Source organism: Danio aesculapii, chromosome 20, assembly GCF_903798145.1.
Source record: "Danio aesculapii chromosome 20, fDanAes4.1, whole genome shotgun sequence".
In the NCBI taxonomy this organism is placed as follows: Eukaryota; Metazoa; Chordata; class Actinopteri; order Cypriniformes; family Danionidae; genus Danio; species Danio aesculapii.
Window position 1 is genome coordinate 26982340 of NC_079454.1, and position 25715 is coordinate 27008054.

Below are 25715 nucleotides of genomic sequence, written 5' to 3' on the forward strand. Positions count from 1 at the left end.
ATGTGAGAACACTCTATTAATGAAGTATATGCCTTGTTTGTGTACTAACATTAAAACTTCTCAACCGGCAGAGGTGACTGAGGCGCTGACTTGCCTTCTTATAAACAGCCTCTACATTATTGTCAAAAATCTGTTTATTGTCTATAATTGTGCCTAAATACTTAAAATATGAGACCTACTGTATTTTTTCCATTTATGATCACTGGTTTATAAAATCTAGTATCTACTGCTCTTGTTTGACTAACTTTGAGTAGTTAGTACATTTTCATATTAGGGTGAACAACCCCTTTAAACTGTTGTACGTAGTCATATTCATTTTTAGGTGAACTCTCAGGTACTTCCAAGAGTGTATCACACCACTTTTACTTCCTCTTTCAAGACATGCTGGATATTTTTGAAACCGAATGCAGTTTACTCTTTTAATTTTCCCTTCACCACAAGGTAAAATCCTTTTTACCAGGATCAAATATACCTCATTACTCTATGTACCCTGTATGTTGGTGGCTTGTACTGGTGTTCTACGTAGAACATAAACAGAAAGGGAAGCTGAAACCACACAAACTGGCAATACCACAGACTGGAACTAGATCAAATTAAATCCCATGTTTTGGGGAGACAAATGAATAAGAACACATTGAATACTTCAGTTGAATTCTGCCATTTTATTTGATACTTGCATATTATGCATGAAGTTACATCACCTGTCTGCTTTCAGTATGACATATACTTTCAGTAATAACATAACTGTTTGTAGGCAATGCCATCTTGCGTGTAAAACAATACTTTCAAAACACAGGACAGCCTCTGTCTTCTAAACATATGTATTTTAAAACAAAAACAGTTTAAAGTTATAATTCTTTCAGATAAAGATAGAGAATAGACATCATCTTCATCATCATCATCATCCCTGTAGGCAGTCATCGGTTTAATATTTCAGCTTCATCTGTGTTTGTGCAATTGTGCTGAAAGAATCTCCACATCCATCTGCTCCCACAGACCGAAGGGTCTTGCTGTCAAGATTCAGATGTTTATTTCTGGGTGATGGGAAAGGAATTCTGGTCCATCAGTTCTCCTACTCGCTCCTGGAGAATCTGCACAACTTCAGCTAAGATGAAAACGTGCGTGTCGTCCAAATCCTGGATGATGAATTTCTTCCCCAAAGCTGATGTCTCATCCAGATATAGAAGAAACTGCTTCATAGCTGGGTCACTGGGTCACATTTTAAAAAGGAGAGAGCATTATATATGAAGGTACATTATTAGAGCATGACTTTTATTTTAGAGGTGCACTCAGAATAGAAGTTTGTTCAGCCTGGATTTGATGTTATTGACGTTTGGTTATTTTCAGATTGAGGTAAAGTTGGTTTTATATTCGCTTATTTGGATTTTTCTCCTTAATGATATTATTTCAGAAAAGTATTTTTTACAAATTGCAAATAGAAAAATAATTTAAGCAGCCAATGATTATCAAAGTACATTATTCACTGTCAATTAAATCGTGCTAATGTTGTTTTGAAGTCATACTTAAATGAGATTTCACACCCCATATTCAAATTAGCGTGGTAAACAATATAGAGAGCGTTAAAATGAACAAATGTGCAGATTTAAAACCAACTTTACCTCAATTATTTTCAGTTGCTTCTCAGGAGGTAACCAATCAAAATTTTGACTATAAACAGAATTAATTTCACAAATATTACATAATTTGAAAGTTTAACTGATCAGATACCGTGCTAAGAATGTTGCCTCGTGGTAAAGAAAACGTTTTCAGTTACAGATAACAGAATAAATCCAAAATCAAACAAAAAGTGCTCAGGGGTAGCTCAAATAATGCGTGCTCCTTGGGTAAGGGATTCATCAGAATAAACAGCAAAATATCAGTCCAAGGCACTCGAAAAATGGGGTAAAATATTAAAAAGCCTTTATTCACATGGCTAATCCTTTTAAAACCTGTGTTTCGGCAAAGAACTGCCTTCATGAAAGGAAGAACTGTTCTTTGTCGAAATGCGTAGGTTTTTTTAAGAACCAGCCATGTGAATAAAGGTTTTTTAATATTTTTTCCACATTCCAGTGTTTTTGCTGTTTAACAGTGAATAAATGTTATTATTATTATTTATTCCTGCAAGTAATGTAAACGTTAGTGAACGTAGTGGCGTAAAAATGTAAAACAAAAGTACTTTTCTATTAGGGCTGCAGGATATTGGAAAAATTACACATTGTGATATTTTTTTTATTCTGCGATATATATTGCGATATGGATACAATTTCACCAGAGGAGTTGAAAAACTGTTTGGATATAATTTATAATTTTAGACTGATTGGGATGATTCATAACATATAACAAACAATCTACAAGCATAGATAAATTTAATAAAAAAATATGCTAATTAAATAAACAGCATTTTAATTTTTACTGAGGAGTCGAGATGTATTTAGGTATACATTAATTGAGTAATTAAATATAAAATAATACTGCATAGTGTTTGTTTTTATAAGCAATTCAATATTAACCAGTATTGCAGAATGATCAATTATAATCCAGACTCAACATCGTGATCTCGATGCTGAAACGATCAATTGAGCAGCCTTATTTTCTACTAAGCGGATTTGAATCGTCAGTGTGTGTAAACGTATTTGATTTAACACATTTCTTAAATAAACGCACCGCTGATTTTTCGTTTAAATGTTAAATGAGGTAAAATGACCAGTGCAGCTTTAAATGGCAGTGGTACGTCAAACTTACCATTCAACGAGAACTCCCTTCAACACGTTGACCATTTTGGACGGGATGTGTTAACACTAACGTTACTGGTCCTTCAGTAAAGGTACAGTAAGGTCTCTGTATCTGACAGAAAAGGAAATTGTTTTTAACATTAGCAACAACGTTAGCCGTCCACCATGAATGGTCGTTACAAATATTTAACATATTGTATACAGGTCTTAAAAACTGTATTTTTAAGACAGCTTAAAAAAAAACACACACACTTACATTCTTATTGTTTGTCTCTTTCCAGTTTACTTTGCCTGCACTGACCAGTGTCAGGCTGTTAGCGTTTAGAAACAATAGTTTTCCTTTACGGTCTAGTATTGGACCAGTCCACTCTACTACCCTCTGCTGGTCTGGAGCGCAGTTCAGATCCTATTTGTCTGCTCTTACACACTGAGAAAAGTACAACACTCACTTGGAACACTACAACTCCCTACAACACTCTTCTGGCAATCCTGAAGACTTTGATTATTTGGCTCGTATCTGAATTGTGAATACTAATTAATTTTTAATTAACGGTTACAACAGTGTGTCATTGAGATTAGATAACTCATTTGCTTTACAACAAAGTTACTGTACAGGCATTCATTCACTCGTTCATTTTCCTTCAGTTTAGTCCCTTTATTAATCTTGGTTTGCCACAGCGGAATGAACCGTCAGCTTATCCAGCATATGTTTTACGCAGCGAATGCCCTTCCAGCCGCAACCCAGTACTGGGTAACATCCATTTACACTTATACACTATGGCCAAGTTAGTTTATTCATTCAGCTATAGCGCATGTCTTTGGACTGTGGGGGAAACCAGAGCAGCCAGACGAAGCCCCCACCAACACAGGGAGAACATACAAACTCCACACAGAAATGTCAACTGACCCAGCTGGGACTCGAAACAGCAACCCTTGCTGTAAGGCGACAGTGCTAACCTACTGTACAGCGAAAGTGTCTATTTTTGGAGTAGAAAGTTAGGATTCAAAACTTTATTCACATGACAAAGATTTGGCAAAATAAAGTACTGTGGTCAGTGAAATAGTACAAATGTATTGGCAATTACAGCAACATCAGTACCTGTGTGTCTGAGGTAGTAGAAAGAAAGCTGGTGAATTAAGAAAACAAGGCAAGTTTTCATAAACATGTCTATTTTGTTCAAGTAAAATAAAATAAATATTATAAATAAAACCGACTTTAAAAATGTGCAGTGATGTAGTAAACACCAAGTCTGATAATCCTTTCTTTTTGTTATGTCCAGTTAAAATTAATGCCAACCAGTGCTCATTCAAAAGGAAATGAAATACAGTACAAGGCCATGAAAGGGTGAAACACATTAAAAGGTAAACAAGGATTAACCATAATACATATTCATATGGCCAGAATAAATAATATTAATAACAATAATACAAGTGAAATGTCAGTGGTATTGTGAATGTGCAGGAGATTACAGTTGAGCCGTCCAAAAAGCTCCAGTTGCAATTGTAAAACTTCCTTCCGTCATGGCAGTCATAGATAACACTATTGTTTTAAAAGTAACGCTTGAATCCTCAAGAAAGAGATTTAGACTGTAAAGACTTTCACTTAATTCTACGTCCCCCAAGAGCATCCTGAATAAACTGTAAAGTACGTTTATAAAGGAACGTGTCCTTCTTTTCTGGCTTGCAGATGTTGAGATGATCAACGTCCACCTGGATGAGGTCTCCAATACCCAGATCTGAAACAGCAAAAGAGGAAACTGTGATGCCAGGTACCTAAAACTAACAATCATTATAAACCAGGGGTGTCAAACTCGGTTCCTGGAGGGTCGATGCCCTGCACAGTTTAGTTCCAACCCTGCTTCAACACAATTACCTGTAGGTTTCAAACAAGCCTGAAGGCCTTAATTAGTTTGATCAGGTGTGTTTAATTAGGGTTGGAACTAAACTGTGCAGAGCTTCAGCCCTCCAGGAGCTGAGTTTGACACCTGTGTTATTAAGAAATGGTGACAAGGAAGAAAATAGGTGCATCCCAAATCGCATACTTATGCACTATTCTACGCCATTTTGTAGTATCAGGGTTTCTGCAGATATCATAATGTCAAATTTAAGACCATTAAGTATTAAATTTAATACCTATATCATAATATTAAAAACACGCCTACACAAAGAGAAAATGAAAAATCACAAAATTAGTGATAAAAAAAATGTATTTAAATTGAACAGTGCTAAAGGCAGGCTAGAGGCACCATTGAACTACAGAAAAAACAAACAAACATCTTTAGGCTTATTTATACTTTCGCCTGGCGCCGCGTACCTCATGAAACGGACGAGGCTTTTATACTTGACGCGTTCGCCATTGAGATATTATTTTAAATGACAGAGGGCGGTCAAAAGAAACAGACAATAAAATCAGACGGATAAACAGAGAAGTGGTAAGTTTCCGGGACTAGATCATATCATTAAAATCATTGAAGAATTTTAAACGAATTATTTTTTAGAATTTATTATAACGATTATAAAGATTTTTATAACCATTCAAGATTTTTTAAATCAAACTTTTTACTTGCTTTTGTTCATATCTCGGACAGTTCTACCAATTAAAGTTAAATATTAATGGCAACAGAACATGGGTTGCTCTACAATTATATTTTTTATTATGGCAAGAATAAAGGCAAAAAAATAAAAAATAAGTACACTTACAAAAAATACTGACTTTTTTATTTAGCCCACTCAACAATTCACACATTACTGTCTGGCTAGTTTCTGTCCTCTACTTATAAGCTAAAAAGGCAATAATGTTCCAATATTCCTGACCATTATCACATATAAAGCCCAGAAATTGGAGATCAATATATTATAAACTGATATCCTTTCCAGTTATCAAAGACACAATTTGTTACTTAATTTTAGTTTGCAACTTGTAAATTGTTTTAAATTCAAAATTGTACTATATACATCAGTGTAAAACCTATAAATGGTGGAAAAACATAATTTAACTTGATTAAGACATAAAATTTTGATTTTTACATTTTAGACTTTTTAAGACCCCGCAGAAACCCTGAGTATAAATAGAGTATGTATAGTGCGTTCACACTGAAAACTCTAAAAAGAATAAGCACTTTAATTACCCAAATGATGCACTTGTTCAACCCGTAAAATGAAGTGTGGATTGATGGACACTTGCACTCAACGGCTGCTGCTCTGCTTACGTAGCTGAAGGGGCGGAGCTTTCAGGCACTGATGTTGGATTACTTTTATTTATTTTAGATTGTGAAAGCAAAATTCTCTTACCGCCTCCTGATGGTGAATGCGGCAATGCTCATGGCAGGTATTATTTGGTACTTTGGTCATTTATTTTACTAATTTGGCAACCGTCAAATGTCATCAGGGAAACGGTTTGAATTTAGTAAAAGAACCATTAGTGTTCCATTTGGGATGACACTACATACATATCCTATGCTGTTGAGTGTGTAAGTGCATAAGTACATAGTGCATAAGTGAATAGTGTGCCATTTGGGACGCAGCTTATGTCTTCTGTTTAATCAGACCTACCCGCCGATTGGGCTGGAACCACCAATATTTTGAGCATTGGTCCAATATAGGTTGGCACAGTTTCTGCAAAGCTAAGAACCTTGAACTCACGATCCTTTGCGATGTTGAGGAAATTTTCATTTAAGTCCCGTAATGCTGGAGAGTCTGAGGTAAATCAGTTAAACATAAAAGATGAAGTGTGAATGAGATCTGCATTAATCTCATCAGGTAGAAATAATATTACATTAATATTCACAGAACAAAAAGAAAACATGTCATACCTCTACACAGTTCTTTGACTTCGATGGAGGGAAACAGAAGGAATCGGACACTCACTGAATACTCTGCCATGAAGGTGCCGTGATGAGGAACACTGTAGAACAGAACTCCCTTTGTGTTCTTGATCAGTGAACTGAGATCAGGATCCTTTGAGGCGTCTAAAAGCATCTTTTTCACTAGTAAGCCTATGACAGAAGTTAAGATTGAGAGTTACTTTAACAATTTCCATATTACAAATGTTTTTTTTTAACCTTCATACTGGACTGTACAATTAATAACTACATTTTCTGAAATATAAGTAGTATTCCAAAGTGAACTAAATGTATCATTTTCTGATTTTGGTCCAAACTTTACTAAAAGTTTGAACACATCCTAATGTTTGTTCTCTTAACAATACAATTGCAACTTACAGTCAAGTGCACCTTAATCTTCTAATAAAAAAGGGTTCAATTTTGAAATTTGCAGAGATTTTAAGGTTAAATATGAATTTTGGGCCAGATATTAATATATAATCAGATCATTTTTATAAAAATTTAGTTTTTTGACTTGAAGACATTTTATTTACATAATGTCTAATAATATATATTTACATTACAGCATATTTTAGGAAAAGAGAGGAAAAAAAGGAAGTGGCACAATTCCAGCAAATCCCAGAGAGTATATGGTTGTATCAAATTGTCCTTGTGCATTTAAACATGGCTTTGAAGATCATTTATAAAAGGACACCACAAGCTGGTGAACTTGGTTAAAAATCAATTGTAATATGGTTTATTTTTTAATCTACTGTAAAAACAATGTATGAACAGATTAAAAAAAGAGATTACAGAAAGCTTTACTTTTATAACTGGGTGCTGGTTATTTTAAGACCCACCATTAACTAACCTCCCATACTGTGGGCTACCCAAATCACAGGCCTTTCTCCTACACCTGCATCCTTCAACTTCCTCAGCAGTTCCTGACTCCTGAAGGCCAACGACTTCCTGTACGTCACAAAAAAAAAACAATGACATCAGAAACTCTACATTAAGTCAATCACATGATTTAGGAATGTGCATTACTCGAATTTACCTTTGATTTTCGACAGGACATTTAGAGTTCCAGTCACTTAAATGTGTGTCATACTCAACCGACAGGATTCTGAGGTTTGGACAGTCTGCTGCTAACCATGACTGTGGAAAATGCAAAATAAGATTTAAATTCCTGACTTTCAAAAATACCTCTAAAGCCCTGAAAGGCCATTATACTGCAAATGATATTTGGATAAGTGTGGTTTCAGGAAAATATGTGACCTTGGGCCAGCATTCAGTGTAGTCCTCTCTGACTCCTTCTAACTTCTCATCATCCGTCACATCACGATCCTTTTGACGCCATGTTTTAAAAGCAGCTCCCAAGAGGCCATGAACAAAAAGGACATCAGCTTTGATTGGCTGACTGAAAGCAGGAAATGTTTCATTCAGACCAAATCAGCAAATTGGACTCATTTCCAAACGATCATGTGACACTCAAGATTAGAAATTACGCTTTGCCATCAGGAGTAAATAACATTAGAAATAACATAACATTTTTTACACTATTTTTGGGATGGAATGTCCCACTTTGGTGTCTGTATCAAATAAAAACTTTATACATAGAAAGCTAAATAAATACAATTAAAGTGTCTTTTTCCATGGTTTCTGCAGGTTTTACAGAGTCAAATTTAGGACTTTTTAAGATCTTTTTAAGACCATAAAAAATGAAATTTCACACTTGTATAAGACTAAACGCTAAGGATTTTTTAAATGGCCAAGCAAAAAACTAATTCTAATTAGTTGATTCTTATATTTTATATTTCTTATATATTTCACATAACCTTTCAAAACAAGCAGACCCTAGCTGCATACAAAAACTCTTTAAAAACGAAATGTTATGAATATAGTTTGGCTAAAAGTTTTATTGAGATGTATTGTTGGTGATTGGATACGGGTTGGATCGATTGGGTAGCTTTACATTCATTCATTAATTTTCCTTCGGCTTATTCCTTGATTTATCAGGGGTGGCAACAGCGGAATGAACTACCCACTACTCTGGCATATGTTTTACGCAGAGGATGCCCTTCCAGCTGCAACCTAGTACTAGGAAAGGTAGCTTTACGTAAACAAAGGCAAATTTAAGACCTGTTTAAAATGATTTAAAATGACCTTAAAGGCAATATTTCAGTGAATTCAAGACTTTTTTAGGACTAAAATTGTGTTTTTAAAATGTAAGACATTTAAGACCCTGCAGATACCCTGTTTTAATGTCTCAAATAACTTGCATTAAAATAAAATGCTAAAATCCAGGTGAAATAATGTTTTAGCATCCTTTAGCAACACATTTATGTAAATTGTAAATTAAACAATATCTTTAGTCTGAACAGTACATATCAAATACATATATAATAAATGATTGTATAATATTTTAATAAATCCTTGCTGACAGTTGTAAATCTAGTGGTTTGAAGAATAGAGGAAAAGTAGAAAGATAGACGATGATGATTAATATGCACTTTGTAATCCTTCAAAATGTCATTAATGTTTCTTGCTCTAAATATGCTTGACAAAGGTTTTGTTTATTTATATAAACTATTGTCACATTGAATGACATTTTAATGGGAGCCTTCGGTAAATGATAGTATAAATTTTTTACTTTTTGACCAAATAACTGCAAACATTTGAAATGCAGTAAGTCAAAATAACTCAATACGCTTACTTGGTTCGGCATTGTGGGTGTAAAATGTAAACACCATCCTGGTACTTCTGCCTTACTGCATCTCTGTCCAAGTTGGCTAAAGCACGAGCAGCATGAGATGCCTGCATAATGTGTGGTGACTGGATCATCTCAGCCAGGACAGACACCCAACCTAATGACAGACATGTTAAACAACATTTCATCAATAATAATTCAGTAAAATTAAAACACAAAACTAACCTGACTGTACTATGGTTGTGTGCACATTCTCATTCAGGGCGAGATTTCCAATAATTCGCACAATGTTGCGCTGAATTTTGGGAGAGTCTCTGCGAAGCTGGTAGACTCTTTGCAAGAGTTGCAATCCTCCATTAGCAACAATATGGTCACAATGACTGCGGACCTGTGAACAAAAAATGTCTAAATATAAAAATACTGATATTATTAGTTCACCCAAAAATTTTAATTAGCTGTTAATTTATTTATCTACAGACCATCCAAGAATTTGTAGCTGAAACATTTTTACTTGGTGCATAAAAACATTAACAAAAACATTTGTCATGGCCGTGATTTAAAGATAATACTGTTGTAATTAATGATCAAGGTCTTAATATTTGTCTTCATAAGTGCTCAATGTATCGTCAAGAGCCACAGCAATTAATTTTGTGTTGCCTGTATATGCTTTTTGGAAACTCCAAGTATTCAAAGTATCCAAGTATATAAGCTGGTAGCCATCAACCACTATTTCAGCAAAAACAAAGTTCTTAAAAGTTCTACTGAAGAAAATTATCATCCTCATCTTGAATGGTCTAAGGGTGACTAAATTAACTGTATTTATTTATCTCTTTAATACCAAAAGTCAAACTCAAGCTACTTTTCAAAAGTACAAAACATCACTCAGTATTCACAAGCATCCTGTTTGCTTTGATCATTGGTTACTTCCTCTTTGCACAAAACATGTCCCTTTGCAGAGTTTGTACGTCTTTACCTTTGAATGCTGCACCAGGGCCTGCAGGCAGAACGTCTCCACCTTCTCAGAAGGGGTAGAAGTCAGACTTTGAGCGTAGGGCAATCCATTTCCCCCAAAACACCACAGACCTCCCTATAACCACAGACCAAAAATGCCTGACTAACAGACTGACTCTGTTTCTCCCATTCACTTTTAAATAGGGAATAAAAAAAAAAAAGAGTCCTCCATAAAGAGGGATGAACTAAATCAACCCATTAAAAGTAAATTACAGCACGACTAGTGTTCAACTATTGATATTATATTGCAAAATATGCACAAACAAATATTTCAGTAGTAGATTCATGCAATGTGATAAATGTACATTTAGTTTTGACTCTCTAATTTTTGGAGATTTCTATGGAGCATCAGGCTGCTTATCTCTAAGTTGCAATAATGGCAAAAAAAAGCACATACCAAAAAATAACTCTTATAGCTACCAGTATGCCTGTTTTTAATGATTCCTCAAATAAAAAAGAAAGTATAAAACGAATGGGATTTCCAGAACCCGACTATTGCCCTCTTCTGCTTGAGTCTTTTTGTCTCACCCGCTGAGAGGCGAGTGATTGGCTGCTTTCTCTAAGTGCCAGGGAAGTGAAGTACTGCACGCACTGATCCACCTCCGACTGGGGCAGAGATGCCAGTAACTGCCTGAGTCCATCTTCTATTGATATATCCTATACATGCACAAAACATTAGCATATGTAGCTGATTCTATATAACAGTTCAATTTAGCTGTTGTCTCATTTAAAAGCTACCCACATCCTCAGTATGCGGCAGTGGAGGAGGAGGGAGAAAGAAGCGCAGGTCCACATTAGGAATGCGTGCGAGGGCCACTGCTGTGCGCTGATCTACCACCTGTGCTGCAGTCTGGTACTGATAATCTGTGACGGACAAGACAAATGACCAATTAGAGTGTGATATAGTGATACGTTTCTTTTCTCCACCCAAGTACTCATAAGGTTTCCTTAAATGGATCGTTGACCTAAAAATCATAGTATGTAAACTATGAACTTTGGTGATTTTAAAAATGGAAGTAAATGGCAAATGACAGTAAAAACATAGAGGCAAAAAAATGAACACTCATCACTCCTGCCGATACATTGAAGCCTTAAAGAGATAGTTCACCAAAAAATAAAAAATTACCCATCCATTTACTCACCTTCAGGTCCTCCAAGATGTTTTTTGTTCATAAGTAGAATATTTTAAAAGATTTTTGAGCTGAATCTGTGGTCCTTGGTGATTCAATGGTTTAGTTTTTGTTTAGATTTTTAAAATAAGCACATGCAAACCAGTGCAAATCAATCCCCTTGGCTCCTTCTGATACACTGAGGTCTTGTGAAGCAAAACGACTGGTCTGTATAAGAAATTAAACATTATTTACAATAATATTAGCTTTAATCTACAGTCTAGGCAAACAAAGCATAGCATGTGAATGGATGTAGTGAGCAGGAGGTTCCGGTCTCTTGACGATGTATGTGTAAAAGCACGCACTCAGACACACTGTAAAATATTCCACACAATTCATTCATGTTATCCAAACACAAATCGATTAAGTTAGTTTAATTGTTTTAACAAATTTAAGTGGACTGAACATAAAATAATTAAGTTGTCCCCCCGGAAAAAAAGAATTAAATGAAAATCGCAAGAATTGTGATTTTCAGCTCATTTTAAATAAGTAGTTTGAATAAATTAACTAGCAGCAAATGTGAGCATAATAATTTATAGCAATTGCACTGAGCAATCATTTCGCTACCTAAGACATATAATCAGGAGCCATGGGAATTGATTTGGAGTTGTTTGCATGCATTTATTTGCAATTTTGAAAAACAAACGATCATTGCCTTGCATACGAATCACCAAGGCCCACGGATTCAGCTAAAATCTTATTTAATCTTCTGCTGAAGACAAAAAGTAACCTAAAGTACGGTACATCTTCAATGGCCTGAGAGTGAGTAAATTAACTGTAAATTACAATTTTTAGCTAAACGATTCCATTCAAGTCAGACAATCTTGAAACTGGAGAAATCTATAAGAATTTGAAGTTTGCCATGTCTCACCCTGCCAGTGGTGATTGTGAGCCAGTTCCTGCACCGCCAGATGTCTTACTGCCCTGTCAGCAGAGCAACTTCTCTTCAACAACACCCATAGAGCACACTCATGAGGATCTGCATCTAGATGACTGAGATGCTCTGATAGGAACAAACATCATCACATGCTTCTTTAGGAAAACATACTAGAGATTACCATATAATCAATATTGGATATGTAAAAAATGTTTTTTAATAGAATTAAGACATATTTTGACAAAAGGCAACTGCAGGAACAGATGCCTTCAGTTAAACAGGCTGAATTCAGTACTTCTGACTGTCTCTATGTTGTCTAATCTACTTCTACAGTACAGATCAGGGGTCATTCACACAGAATGTGTTTTTGCTGCACATATCATATCATATTTTATACATATTATATAAAATACCAGACAAGAAAAAAGTTAAACACTTTTTAGAACACGGTGTCAAGCACAAGATTCTGCTAAAGAAATTAGAGCGACAGTTAAATGATTTCATCTAGCACTTTTATATAGGAACAAATGATAAAAGAATTGCAGAGGAATGTGTTCAGCGGTAATGACCCCTTATTCTCCTTACTGTAAGCTAAATGTATGCTAATCAAAAGTTTGGGCTCAAGTAGATTTTTTATTTCTTTTCATTAAAGATGCATTTACTTTATAATAATACTAATATTTTACATTTTTTAAAAACAAATTGTTCGATTCTACTATTAACTGTATTTGATTAACCTTAAATACAATTTAATACAAGTTATTCCTCTGATGGCCGAGCTGAAATCCTTCTAAAATGCTAGTTTTATGCTCAATAATCAGCTCTGCTGCTTAACAATTTTGTAAAATTCATATGTACTTTAAAATATTTACTCCAAAACATTAAGTTTTGATCATTTCAGTCCATTCTAAGTTTAAGGTATTTCATAGAATAAAATCTTGTAGACCCAAAGATTTTGAACAGTAAACTATAAACTACCTTTTCAGTCACAAACCTGTTCTCAAGTATGCTTTGATTAAAGAAAAAAGAAGACAGAGCATATCAGAGTCCACATTATGCAGAAGAACAGTACAGACAGTAAAATACTGTACCTTCCCCATTTAAAAAAAAAAAAGAACATAACTCCATGTCAGTTCCTCATTGTGCAGCTACAGGGGACATTTAGGTCAAAAATCACTCAACAAATGCAGATGTTTCCTGAGATGCAATGCGACCACACTGTCCCTAGGTGTTTTTAATATGCACATCCTCTAGTATACTGCAATTATGCAGATGGTTTCAGACAGTACCTACTGTCCATATATTTAATATATTATTTTAAAAGCATTGACAGGCATTGTGACTTGTCAGTACTAACAAACAGAGATCCTACTCACCGTCCAGTGGGTGATGCAGAACTCTTGATGTAATTTCAAGAAACTTTCTAGCTGCTTTATGAAGCTCCTTTCTGGTTTTGACTGTGAGGCCTGGACAAATAATTAATGTCGAGGGAAAATATTAAGTTTCAAATGTAATACAAACAACTGTTATACAGCTTAATTGAACAACACATCTAAAATATAATATCAAAAAATAACATCTAATCTAAAGACCAGTGTTGCCAGATTGGGCAATTTTAAATTTGATTGTGCCGGTTAAAAAATGGACACTGGTGGGTTGACAAAAGTTTTTGGTGGTAAATTTTATATGCAACTTATTTAACAAAACATTAGCATGTGTGCTCCTACTCCATTTGGTTAGTAGTGACCAGTGCATAGAGCAAACTGTGTGGGCCCACTCGCAAGAGGAAGGGAAGGAAAGTGTATCACAATCTGACTCCCCGGACAAATCTGACTCTCCTTCACGTGCACGAGCATCAAGCAGCGCCTGCCGTTAAACTCACAGCGGTTTATCTTGACACTTTGATCAATCTTTTTTTTGCGCAATTGACTGCAAGAATAAACAATGAAGCATTGTCTGCTTGACAAGCAGCACCTAATTGTGTTAAAAAGAATTTAAAGCGCCAAATGGGATGAATTAATACCCCATTTGGAAAGTAAAATATACTCTAATATGTAGTGTAATCTACACATTATTAAGTGCAGTGTGTGGATGAGAGGGGGCAGCCAGTGTTTTGATGTGATCCAGTAATGGCGACTCTGTGACTGCTGCTGTTGGTAGCTGTAAGTTTAACAATTATGACAGTTAAAGTAGCAAGGTTAATTTTAATCAATTAAAATTAAATAAAATAATAATTAAAAATTTTGGGTGTATTATTGTGCGTTAGGGTGGATTTTGGACAGCTTTTGAGCTGGAAAAAGTCAGCTATATCTGGCAACAATGCTAAAGACTTACGATATCCTTGCAAAAAGAATATAAAAATATAATTTATGCACCGCTGTTTCGCCAAACAACTTTTGAAACATAAAAAAGGAACTTTCAGTGTTTTTATTCAAACTTTCACATTTCATCTCTAACAAGTACATTCTTCAGTAATTCTGGAACTACTATGGCACTTACATAAATCATATTCATATATCTTCATATATCTATTGGTATAAGCTGTCTTCGAGGAATGAATGTAAATGCAAATGCATCTTTCGGGTCACTGAAAAATGTAAACACTCTCTCAAGCACAAAAAGTGTTAAAATTTCCACTTACCAGAAGCAAGGCTCTCCTGCTCCCTATTAGTGCTGTGAGTCGGGTAGATGTAGGACTTCTGCTTCTCCTGTAATATGGCACTGGTGTCGATAGTCAAGGCCTGGTTAAGAGTAACCACCTCATATGTAATGAAAACACAGCCTCTGTGAAAGCAAACGTGATCTAGTCAGAATACCGTATTTGTGAGGGACAACAAATATGACTTGATGATATATTACTTTAAATGCTTCATTATTCTTTGTTAAATTTTATTGATGGCTTGTCAACATGCATGCAAAAAATAGAAAACAACACACCTACCCAAATACTATCGCTCCAGTCACTTTTGCTATTCTTCCTAGACACAAAAGAGACGGATTCCAGCATTCAGAATAACTTCATTTCATAAAACAATAAACAATATAGTATAAAAGGGCCAACAGAATTGTAGCATGAAAATGCAATAAAAACAAGTAGTTTTGGTTTGATGTCTTAATGTTTTATTTATTTATTTATGATTATTCTCTAATGGTTGATACAGTTGAAGTCACAATTATTAGCCCCCCTTTGATTTTTTTTCATTTCTAAATTTTCCTAAATTAAGTTTAACAGGGCAAGGAAATTTTCACAGTATGTCTGTATTATTTTTTTCTTCTGGAGAAAGTCTTATTTGTTTTATTTCGGCTAGAATACAAACAAAAGCATTTAAATTTTTTAAAAACCATTTTAAGGTCCAAATTATTAGCCCCTTTAAACTATATTTGTTTTCGATAGTCTACAGAACAAACCATCATTATACAATAACTTGCCTAATTACCCTAACCTGCCTAGTTAACCTAATTAACCTAGTTAAGACTTTAAATGTCACTTTAAGCTGTATAGAAGTGTCTTGAAAAATATCTAGTCAAATATTATTTACTGTCATCATGGCAAAGATAAAATAAATCAGTTATTAAAATTGAGTTATTAAAACTATTATGTTTAGAAATGTGTTGAGAAAATCTTCTCTCCGTTAAACAGAAATTGGGGGAAAAATAAACAGGGGGACTAATAATTCAGGGGGGCTAATCTGACTTCAACTGTATATGACATTTCATGTTTTACAGTATAATTTATTACTGTTGTGATTACTTTTATTTTTTGTGGCAGAAGAGATATCAATGGAAGGTAATTCCTGCCGATTTTAAATACATCGAATAAACATTGGAAATCAAATTGAAAACCAGATTAACAATTTCATTATAAAACACTGTTCGCAAAACATCTGCCAAAATTGAAAATGAAATGAAATTATTTAACAACACATCGTCCCTGTCAAATCGATAATTAAAATGTAATTAAAAAAAATAATAAAAAATTATAATAATAAAAAATAAATGAAATAATGAAAAAATAAAAAACATTATAGAATTTATAATGGTCATATTAGAAATTGTAATATTTTTGATGGGAACTCAAATAGTCTCCACTGATATTTATTTATTTTATTGTCTTTTACTGGTGGTATGCTCAAACCAATCAATCCTAAAAGTACAGTGCATGTTCCGAAACGCATTAGAAAATATTACAATGTACTGGTTTGGATTGTAAGAAAAAAATATGATTTAATGTTTTTAATGGTAATTGTAGTGGAAACTAAAAACCCTTACAACGGCTGTAATGGGTCTTTTGTTTTTAAACAGGTTATTATTATTATTGAAAAGCAAATTTAGGCTGTGTGTCAAATCCTTACTGAGGTCTCTCCATGGCAGTGCTCTCTTCACAGCGGGTCCGGTGGTGCTCAGCCTCCGCACGCGGATCAGTCTCAGGGCGGACACAGACATTGGCGGTTCACTCGCAGATATCCGACGATCACACACATCAGTGTCGGCCAGAAGGCCGGTGTTTATGATTGCTGGTGATATATATTATTCTTCACACCTCGTTTATAACCTACATACTAAAAGTTAGCAAAAATGGTGGAGAGGTCATGAAGTGAGTCACTGTCGGCTGTTGTTTTTTTAGACATATAAGCCACTTCCTTTACTGCCTGATGATTTTTGACTAACAGCTCTCAAACGTCTCACATTAATGACAATTCCTCATATTTTAAGATTTAATAATCAGTCGGCTTGTGCATTAAAAAGCCGAAGTTATGTGTGTAGCATTTGAGCGAAATAATACATTCTCTGCGTTCAATATTGACATTTAACGACTGAAACTGTACGTTAAATGTGTAATTTACCTATTAAAACTGAAGTTCGTTCCGATTAACGCGCCATAAAAACACTTTGACAGCAAATATAAACAGGAACTGTTGTCAGATTGAACGCACATGAACGTAGAGCGTCATTACCGTAAAGAACACAAATGTCAGTGTCACGCGTCAAAATGGCCTACCGTAATAATCTAATGGGCAATTAAACTTATTTTTCTTCTCTCGACCGCCACATTCTTTCAGCTGAGAAGATCAGCTGGAATCTTGACGAGATAAAACCCAAGACTAAACAGAGGAAAGCTATCTGTCTAATCGCAGCTGGTTCGGTATGTCCACAAAAAAATTCTTTGCACACATTTTAACCTGTTGAGACAATTCCTTCCTCTTGTCAGGGAAATCTCCTCACCCATGGGTGTGATGCATGAATGCCAGGTCATTTCCAGGATGTGTGCTCTATACCCTCTTCGAAACATGGTGGCAACATCTTGTTTTTTTTGTCCTTAGTCTTTTCGATTATCAATGTTTTTTGTCAGTTATCACTGACACGTTTAACAGACATTAAAATGTTCACTTGAAAAAGTATTTTTTATCATCCCTTACAAAAAGTAATCATGGTTTTACTATAGTAAAAATGTACAGTACCACAAATATATTATCATTATTTAACCACATTATTTTATTTTTATAGTATTAAACTATGGTTAGTGTAACAAAACCACTATTTGTGTTTAAAATGGTACAAAAAAATAATAAAAAAAAAAAAAAAAATATATATATATATATATATATATATATATATATATGTGTGTGTGTGTGTGTGTGTGTGTGTGTGTGTGTGTGTGTGTGTGTGTGTGTGTGTGTGTGTGTGTGTGCGTGCGTGCGCTCTACATAATTGAGTACACCCCATTTTGAAAATGAATATTTTTATCCATTTCTCAGTGAATATAGGTAATATATTTTGGTGCATTTGAACAAAGCAGATTTATTAAAAGTATATATTTATTATATATATATATTTTAAAATAATATTTTAGTAATTGAACATCTTTAAAAATAGAAAGATAATACATTTAAATTGATGTGAAATATTGGGGAAAAAATTACAAACTACAAAATTTCAAAAAATTTTGTTTAATATTTTTGTTTTAATATTTTAAATTGGGTGTATTAATTTTGGACCGTTATCATAAGTTATTTTGTTAGATAAGCTCCAGATTTGGCTTCAATACTGACTAATCTAATGTATACGCACAAATATAATATTGTAAAACTATTTCTTATAGAAAATAATAACAATAATTTAAATAGGATATGTGAGGGGTTTACTCATGCATGTTGAGCACTGTATATATATATATATATATATATATATATATATATATATATATATATACAAAGCATTTTTGTTTTCTATAGAAAAAAGTCAAATATTCAGGTAAACTATTCCTTTCTTTGTATGGTACAGTGTATAATATAGTAAGATAAGGGAATTTTGTTCAGTTAAAAAAACATCAGATGTTGCAAACAAAAATCTATTGCAAAATGCTTTGTGTCAGAATATTTTTATGTATACAGCTGCATTGAGAAATACTTACAACCATTTCAAAAGACTAGAGTTCCCAGAAAACAAACCAATAAATACAAAATCTAATGAGTCTGGTGCAAAACAGAGTTATAATAATAACTTCTTGGTCTAGGAATTGCAATAACCGCTTTATCCTCTTGCTTATCTCAACCTTCCTTATCTCCTGCTTTATTTATCCTTTCTCTGTTTCTCCACATCAACATTCTCATCTATCAAAAGCAGATTGGCTTGATAGTCTTATATAGTCAGAGCCGTAGAAATCTTACTGTCTTTTTTTTTAAACATTCTGATACAAGTATTTCACACTGACTTTGCACACACACACACACACACACACACACACGCACACACAGAAATATACACACATACAAGTTTTGAAAAACTGGCCATGTCAATTAAAGGCGTTGTACATCAGTTTTCAAGTCTATACATGAATCTTGCCCCAAAACTGCAGAATCTCCCCTTTTTTAATTCACGTGGTTGTCTCCTGATAGGCTCGTATGATGCTGTCATAGGCAGGCGGTGGAGTCTGGCCAACATGGAAACCTCTTAGATTGCTGTTGCCCCAGAAGGAATCTGGTCTGTTTCTGGCCCGGGGTGGAGTGACCATCGAACTGACGGTGCTGGTGGATCCAGCTGCCCCAGGGCTGGTTGTAAGAGTGGGGGTCCTTGGCAGGCTGCCCTGGGCACCTTCCTCTGCCTCGCGAGCAATCTGGCTACACTGCAGAAGAGGATGAAATGTTGAGGCCCGGAAGCTTGATTTGCGGCCGGTTGAGTCTCCATAGTCTATCGGCGAGGATGAGGTCTGCCGGTGGAATGAAAAGGCGGCGCTGGCCAGACTGTTATTACTGCGCCGGTCATAGCCACTGCTGTGCCGACTGTAACCCGGCCGAGATCGAGGTGAGGATGAACGGGTGGTGGAGCGGGACTGGTGGACGGGTATGCTGGTGATGGTGGCCGATGCCCGTCGACGGGACATCCAGGTCATGATCATATAGACCAGAGCTCCCAGCAGAAGACCAACAACCATAGAAAGAAAGAAGGCCAGAATTACATCCCCTGGTGGAAGAAAGGAAAATGGTAAAAACATGTTTGTGAGCAAGCAGGCAGCACTTATGGGATTAGGTTAGTGGCCACAAAAGATTGAATACCCTTTTGGCAGAGTTCGCTAAAGACTGGGAATGTAGTATATGAGTTCTGCTCAGACTTTTGTCCCGATTTGCAGTCTGGCAAATAGACACCAGTTGTTATAAAAGCCAGTCTGCAGATTTGGGGCATTCTGAGATGACAGATTTTACATGCACCTTGCACCATAACTTTTAGCTTTAAATTTTGTTTATGCTAGTCAGACTCAAAGTACAGTAGTCAATATTTGTATTAGTGGATCGCAACCATTCATCGAAATTGTCCTAAAATTATTAAACAACACCCATACTCGTCTTAGGACTATTTTAATAACTTTTTTGATACATTTCAAATGTTGACTACTGTATATTTCAGCTGTGTCTGTGGATGCTTTAGTCATCCATGATGGTCTGCACACTATCCACTCGATGTATTATTGTCATCAAGAGTGTTTGCACATGCACTTCTGTAAAACTGAGCCTGCTTTGAGCTGAAGAAGAGACAGAACAACAAAAAAATCTTGTGAAAACAGCATAAAATTGTGTTAATGAGTGCATTCAAGTGCATTCTTTGAAGTCATTCACGCATACCATGTCTTTGCTTCTAAAAACGTGAGATGCATCACTCAGGAATGTTTTTTAATTAAAAAAAAACCTACTCTGCCATGTTGCCGTCAAATAAAGTAGTTACCATTTTCCTACTGTAAACAGAAGCTTGGATATGGTGCTCATTTTGCACTGCAAAAGATGAGCAGAAGACACAAGACAGTAACGCACATCCATTAAGCATGTGTTTAAGTGGGGTTTATTCATAAACTAATTTCGAGAGGATCACGTGCTTATGATTTATCACAGCCGGTCTCGTATTAAGCTAATCAGTATCAGCCAATCATATGAGCCATAAGCTACTATAAATAACCACAGTTTTCAATCCACTTTATCTTTGTTTGGAAGAAACCCCCCTTCCTCCCCATTCTCCTCCTTCACTATAGATCGGGCGGCACGGAGGCCCAGTGGTTAGCACTGTTAGCCCCACAGCAAGAGCACTGCCAGCCCTGGTCCTGCCGGTCGGTAGGTGTTTCTGTGGGGAGTTCGTGTGTTCTCCCCGTGTCTGCGTGGGTTTTCCCCGGGTTCTCCGGTTTCTTCCCACCATCCAAATATATACATCATGCATAACAATCAATCATTTGTCTAGCCCCCTTTTTTCCCTCACGTGTTCCCTTAGCTACTGCAGACGGGGAGTTCTGAGATCCACCGAGCTCAGGCTCCCCTCTCGCTCTGCAAATGGGAGGAAGCTCCGGGCTCGAGGATCCCTTGAGCTCGGGGCTTTCTCCCGGGACAGCATGCCAAACAAGCTTTTGATGAATCATCAGCTAAGTGTGAACTCTTGAAATAGAAAATGATGGAAACGTATCGCATTGTAATGGAAAAACGCATTCTGTGTGAATGGCTTCTTATTACTTATCATTTTTGAAGAGAAAAAGCACAAATACTGGACAAAGGTGAATGGCTCTAGTGTGCATGTAAGTAGGCCACATGAGCTTAAAACATACAGTAAGTACTGTCATAGTTACTGTCGGAGAAATTAAAATGGTCGTGCCCAACTGAGTCTGGTTTCTCTCAAGGTTTTTTTTCTTCACTTTCGCCAATTAGTGAAGTTTTTTTTCCCTCTCCACCGTCGCCTCTTGCTTGCATGATTCAGGATCTGTAGAGCTGCGCATCGTTGGATTTGCTCTTCAGTGTTTGGTCTCTCAGTAGTGATTTTTAAACCACACTGAACTGAGCTAAACTGAACTGAACTTAAACACTAAAAACTGAACTACACTGTTCCAATTTACTATGACCTTTTATGTGATGCTGCTTTGACACAATCTACATTGTATAAGCGCTATACAAATAAAGGTGAATTGAATTGAATATTACATAACAAATACATAATTTTGACCCCTCTGTAAATTATTAATATTCTTATTTTTAAAATCTTTTCATTAATAGTGTATTTGAACTCCTGGTTCTCAGCAGTCCTTGAGCAAACTTGACATCCATTTAAGATGGCTAAATAAGTGTTGACGGCATGCTGCTCCCACTTGGTGCCTAATAGCGGTGTCATTAATGAGATGCTTGAAGGTCTAATCTGACAACTCAAAGTGGGCGTGGCCAAATTTCACAATAGAAGGCACGCCCAATGTTTTCTTATCCTTTGCAGCTTAAGTGAATTAAATAGTTTGCATTTTATGAAGCTTCCTGTTATGGCATTCCATTGTCCAGAGAAATACCGATTTCGTTTCACACTCAGTACTTTCATCTGACGCAAGATTCCATTGCACAGAATTTTGTCTTCTCACTTTTTTCTTAAAACAAAATTAGGTTGAATAGCATATACGTATTTATGGACAGATCCTCTTGTTAGTCTTACTTACTTACTTACTTACTTACTTACTTACTTACTTACTTGTTAGTCAAGTTACCATAGCACATAACTTTTCTGCACATGGTGTGAAGAACATGACATCAAAAACACTTTAGAGGCTTGTGTGTAAACTAATGTGGATATTTATGTGCAATTTTCTCCCAGGGCGAGAGGAATCACAGTCCAGAGTGAAGGATCATCTGGAAATGACATTTGGAAGGACTAAATGGAAAAAGCTGCACACTGGCGGAGTTGTTTTTTTATAGACTACATTTGCCAATATATTTTGCCGCAAGTTACTACTCTCTGCATTTCTGTTGAGAAATTACAGCACAGAAAAAACTCAACACAGCCTTTTCTACACTCTTCAGATTTTTTAAAGAAACACAAAGCTGACAACATAGCATTGTAAGTATATTTATGCAAATGCCAGAGAAAACGCTTCAGAAAGTGTATATACAGACATTAAAATATCTTACTTAATCCAAAGTACCCCAGTATATCCATAATGGGATGAGTGCTGTTATCCGCCATCACTCCCTCCAGAGAAACAGGGGAGACCAGAGAGGGCACAGTCTCTCTCCTCCAACTCTTTCGTCCACTCACTCTCGCTTTTAACTTTTTTCTAGAGTTTCTACCAGTGTGTGTCCAGCTCTCCTCTTCTAGGGACCCTCCTCTTTCTCTTTCTTTCTGTCTGTCTGTGTGTGTGTCTCTCTTTCAGCCCCAGACTGCTCAGCTCACGGCTCACAGGATCCTCTCCAAGGCCAGGGTCGCTACTCTGTTGTTTGTGGAAAAGCAAAGTCTTCACTTCACGTTTCCTGCCTTTCCTGTGTAAAATTAGCAGCAGGCTGTCCTTATCTGTGCAGAGCAGGGTTCCTGTGGGATGGAGAGGAAAGGGAGGAGGGCACAAGAAGGAGGAGAGTCAAGGTGTGTGTGAAATCATTTGCTCCTGTCATTTGTCCGCTCTTCAGCCAGCCAAAATTCATCATATTTTACTCTTCGCTATTTCCCTTTTCTCTTCCAGACACTTGGCATGAACAATGAAAGCTGTAATGCTCTGTGTCACCACTGATGGCATTTCGCCAGATTACATGAGACGGGCCACATACTTCATTTTGTCCAGATGTATGTATATTAATATTGATAGATACTGTATATAATTTAATAAAATAGCTGTTTACCTTAATCCGTTTAAATATGTCTTTAAGGCATACCTGTCAACATTGGGATGTGAAAATAAGGTATATGCCAACCATACCCCCCCCACCCAAGTTACTAAATATGTTCATCGAGAGTTGTTTCATTGTAAGTAAACAGTTAAACGGTCAGTAATATTTTATTATTTTTAGAAAAAAAATTGCATACATTAGCAGCAAATAAATTAGCAAACAGTTTACCTTAAATTAATAGCTATTATAAAAAAATACAAGTAATCAAGTAATACAGTAATCAAATAATCCACTGTAAATAACAAATCTGTAAAATTTACGGTAAAAAAACGGCAGCTGTGGTTGCCAGTACTTTACCGTTAAAAATACAGTACAAACCGTAAAAGTAATTCCTCATTTTTACGGTAAACTACCGTATTTTATTCATTTATAGATGTATTATGTCTGTATTTTGAATTACCACCATCTACACATCCTTTGTTACACAGTTAGACACGTTAGCACAGCCATATGTTGGTGGTGATGAGGAAGTTACATAATGAACCAATACTCATCACAATCAACTTTTCCCACAAGCAGAAAAGTGTATCAATATATAGAAGGTGCTGAGTGTCATTCACACCTACTACAGTACAGTACAGTACAGCTACTAAACATCAGTATGGTAACATGCATAAAATTAAAGTCATGAAATAAGCATTGTTTATCAACATTAGATGTAACATAAATCTCTAATGTACATAACTGATGGGGAAACAAAAAGATCCATAGTAATGTCAACAAAAAGCATAAAAAGTGATGTGCCATGCAGGGAATTCTGGCAAAGTCAATTTACGGTTATTCGCCGTATATATTAAGGAAACATACTGTTAACCAGGTTACGGATTTGTACTGTAGCATTTTTACAGTTTTTTACCATTGAAATCACGGCCATTCTGATTAAAGAGCAACAATTGAATCTCTCATTTATTTAGATTTTTTTCGTTTGATTACATTATAACAGAGGTGTCACTTCAAGAGTGCACACATCTAATGTTCAACTGCTTTTCTAACTTGTTTTACTCATTTAGGACAAAATAAGTTGCATTTGTAAAAAAAAAAACCCACCAAGATCGACATTTTTAGATATTATTATTAATCACGTGTATTTGTCAGTTCAAACACGCACCCAAAACCCCGACGTCATCTATAAAGCGCGTCAGCTGACAGTCACGCACCGTTATATGACTGTTTTGAGGATTGCATAGGAGGGGCGACGGCACCATTAATGAAAAGGAAGGGAATCACACTGTTGTTACATTTATTTCAACTTGTTTTCATGCCTAAATAAATCGAAAGCACAGAACTGACCACAGACTTATTTAAGAGCAAGTGGCGTGCCCTGGTGGTTCGGCGGTATGGGTTGCGTATATTATTGCCACCCTTCATAGAAAGATTGAAAATATGAGAGAAATATGGGAAAATACCTGGTGAGGCAGTGGCGCAGTAGGTGGTGCTGTTGCCTCACATCAAGAAGGTCGCTGGTTTGAGCCTCGGCTGGGTCAGTTGGCGTTTCTGTGTGGAGTTTACATGTTCTCCCTGCCTTCGCGTGGGTTTCCTCCGGGTGCTCCGGTTTCCCCCACAGTCCAAAGACATGCGGCACAGGTGAATTGGGAAGACTAAATTGTCCCTATTGTATGAGTGTGAGTGTGTATGGATGTTTCCCAGAGATGGGTTGCGGCTGGAAGGGCATCCGCTGCGTAAAACATGTGCTGGTTAAGTTGGCGGTTCATTCTGCTGTGGCGATCCCAGATTAATAAAGGGACTAAGCTGAAAAGAAAATGAATGAATGAATTGGAAAATACCTTTACGGGATAGCAGGATAGAACTATAAAATACGGGAGAATCCCGGGAAAAACTAGAGGGTTGATAGGTATGCTTTATAGTAAAGTGGATTAGATTTTTTAAAACTTTTATTTTTATTTAGTTTTGTACATTACAGAACATTAATTTAACAGAAAAAAACATGCTGACATATATCGTTCCATACATACACATATCAATATGCACATACATGATTACCTAAATACACATCACATAACCTTGCATGTAAAAAAAAGGGAAAAAATCCAAACGCATAAGATTGCTAAATCTCTTCCAATTACTATTCTCCTAAATAGGGATGTGTTTATATTCCCTATATATCAACAAATTCTTCCAATTCTTTCTGAAAATATCTGTTTTCATCCTCAACATAAATGTCAGTTTTTCTATTACATGAATTTCTTCTCAAACCACTGAGTTTCAACGT

General features: G+C 35.8%; 2 protein-coding genes across 3 annotated transcripts; both read right to left on the reverse strand.

Moving 5' to 3' along the window:
* Positions 1 to 3728: 3728 nt before the first annotated feature.
* On the reverse strand, positions 3729 to 17260 carry serac1 (serine active site containing 1). 2 transcript variants are annotated; one of them, XM_056445425.1, is made up of 17 exons: positions 17165 to 17260; positions 16673 to 16879; positions 15262 to 15298; positions 14962 to 15104; positions 13697 to 13786; positions 12315 to 12446; positions 11017 to 11138; positions 10803 to 10931; positions 10237 to 10350; positions 9489 to 9651; positions 9270 to 9420; positions 7832 to 7973; positions 7611 to 7711; positions 7425 to 7522; positions 6545 to 6727; positions 6285 to 6428; positions 3729 to 4468 (listed from the first exon to the last, which is right to left on the reverse strand). In XM_056445425.1, the coding sequence occupies exons 2-17, from the start codon at positions 16761 to 16763 to the stop codon at positions 4332 to 4334; spliced, it is 1977 nt and encodes a 658-aa protein (XP_056301400.1). In that variant the 5' UTR covers positions 16764 to 16879; positions 17165 to 17260; the 3' UTR covers positions 3729 to 4331. The 2 variants fall into 2 exon arrangements, with proteins under 2 accessions (XP_056301400.1, XP_056301399.1); XM_056445424.1 differs by having other exon boundaries at positions 16673 to 17260.
* Positions 17261 to 18683: 1423 nt separating this feature from the next.
* myct1a (myc target 1a) lies at positions 18684 to 23114 on the reverse strand. Its single transcript, XM_056481306.1, has 2 exons — positions 22736 to 23114; positions 18684 to 19781 (listed from the first exon to the last, which is right to left on the reverse strand). Exons 1-2 carry the CDS (start codon positions 22788 to 22790, stop codon positions 19195 to 19197), a joined length of 642 nt encoding a protein of 213 aa, XP_056337281.1. The 5' UTR covers positions 22791 to 23114; the 3' UTR covers positions 18684 to 19194.
* Positions 23115 to 25715: the final 2601 nt, after the last annotated feature.

Excerpts from the sequence above, each read along its gene's own strand:
- myct1a (XM_056481306.1), bottom strand. The coding sequence starts at position 22,790 with ATGGCGGATAACAGCACTCATCCCATTATGGATATACTGGGGTACTTT. Across the intron at positions 19,782-22,735 it reads ACTGGGGTACTTTGGATTAA|GGGATGTAATTCTGGCCTTC; the intron begins GTAAGATATTTT and ends TTCTTCCACCAG.
- serac1 (XM_056445425.1), bottom strand. The coding sequence starts at position 16,763 with ATGTCTGTGTCCGCCCTGAGACTGATCCGCGTGCGGAGGCTGAGCACC. Across the intron at positions 15,299-16,672 it reads ACTGCCATGGAGAGACCTCA|GAAGAATAGCAAAAGTGACT; the intron begins GTAAGGATTTGA and ends TTTTGTGTCTAG. Across the intron at positions 9,421-9,488 it reads CACAACCATAGTACAGTCAG|GTTGGGTGTCTGTCCTGGCT; the intron begins GTTAGTTTTGTG and ends GTCTGTCATTAG.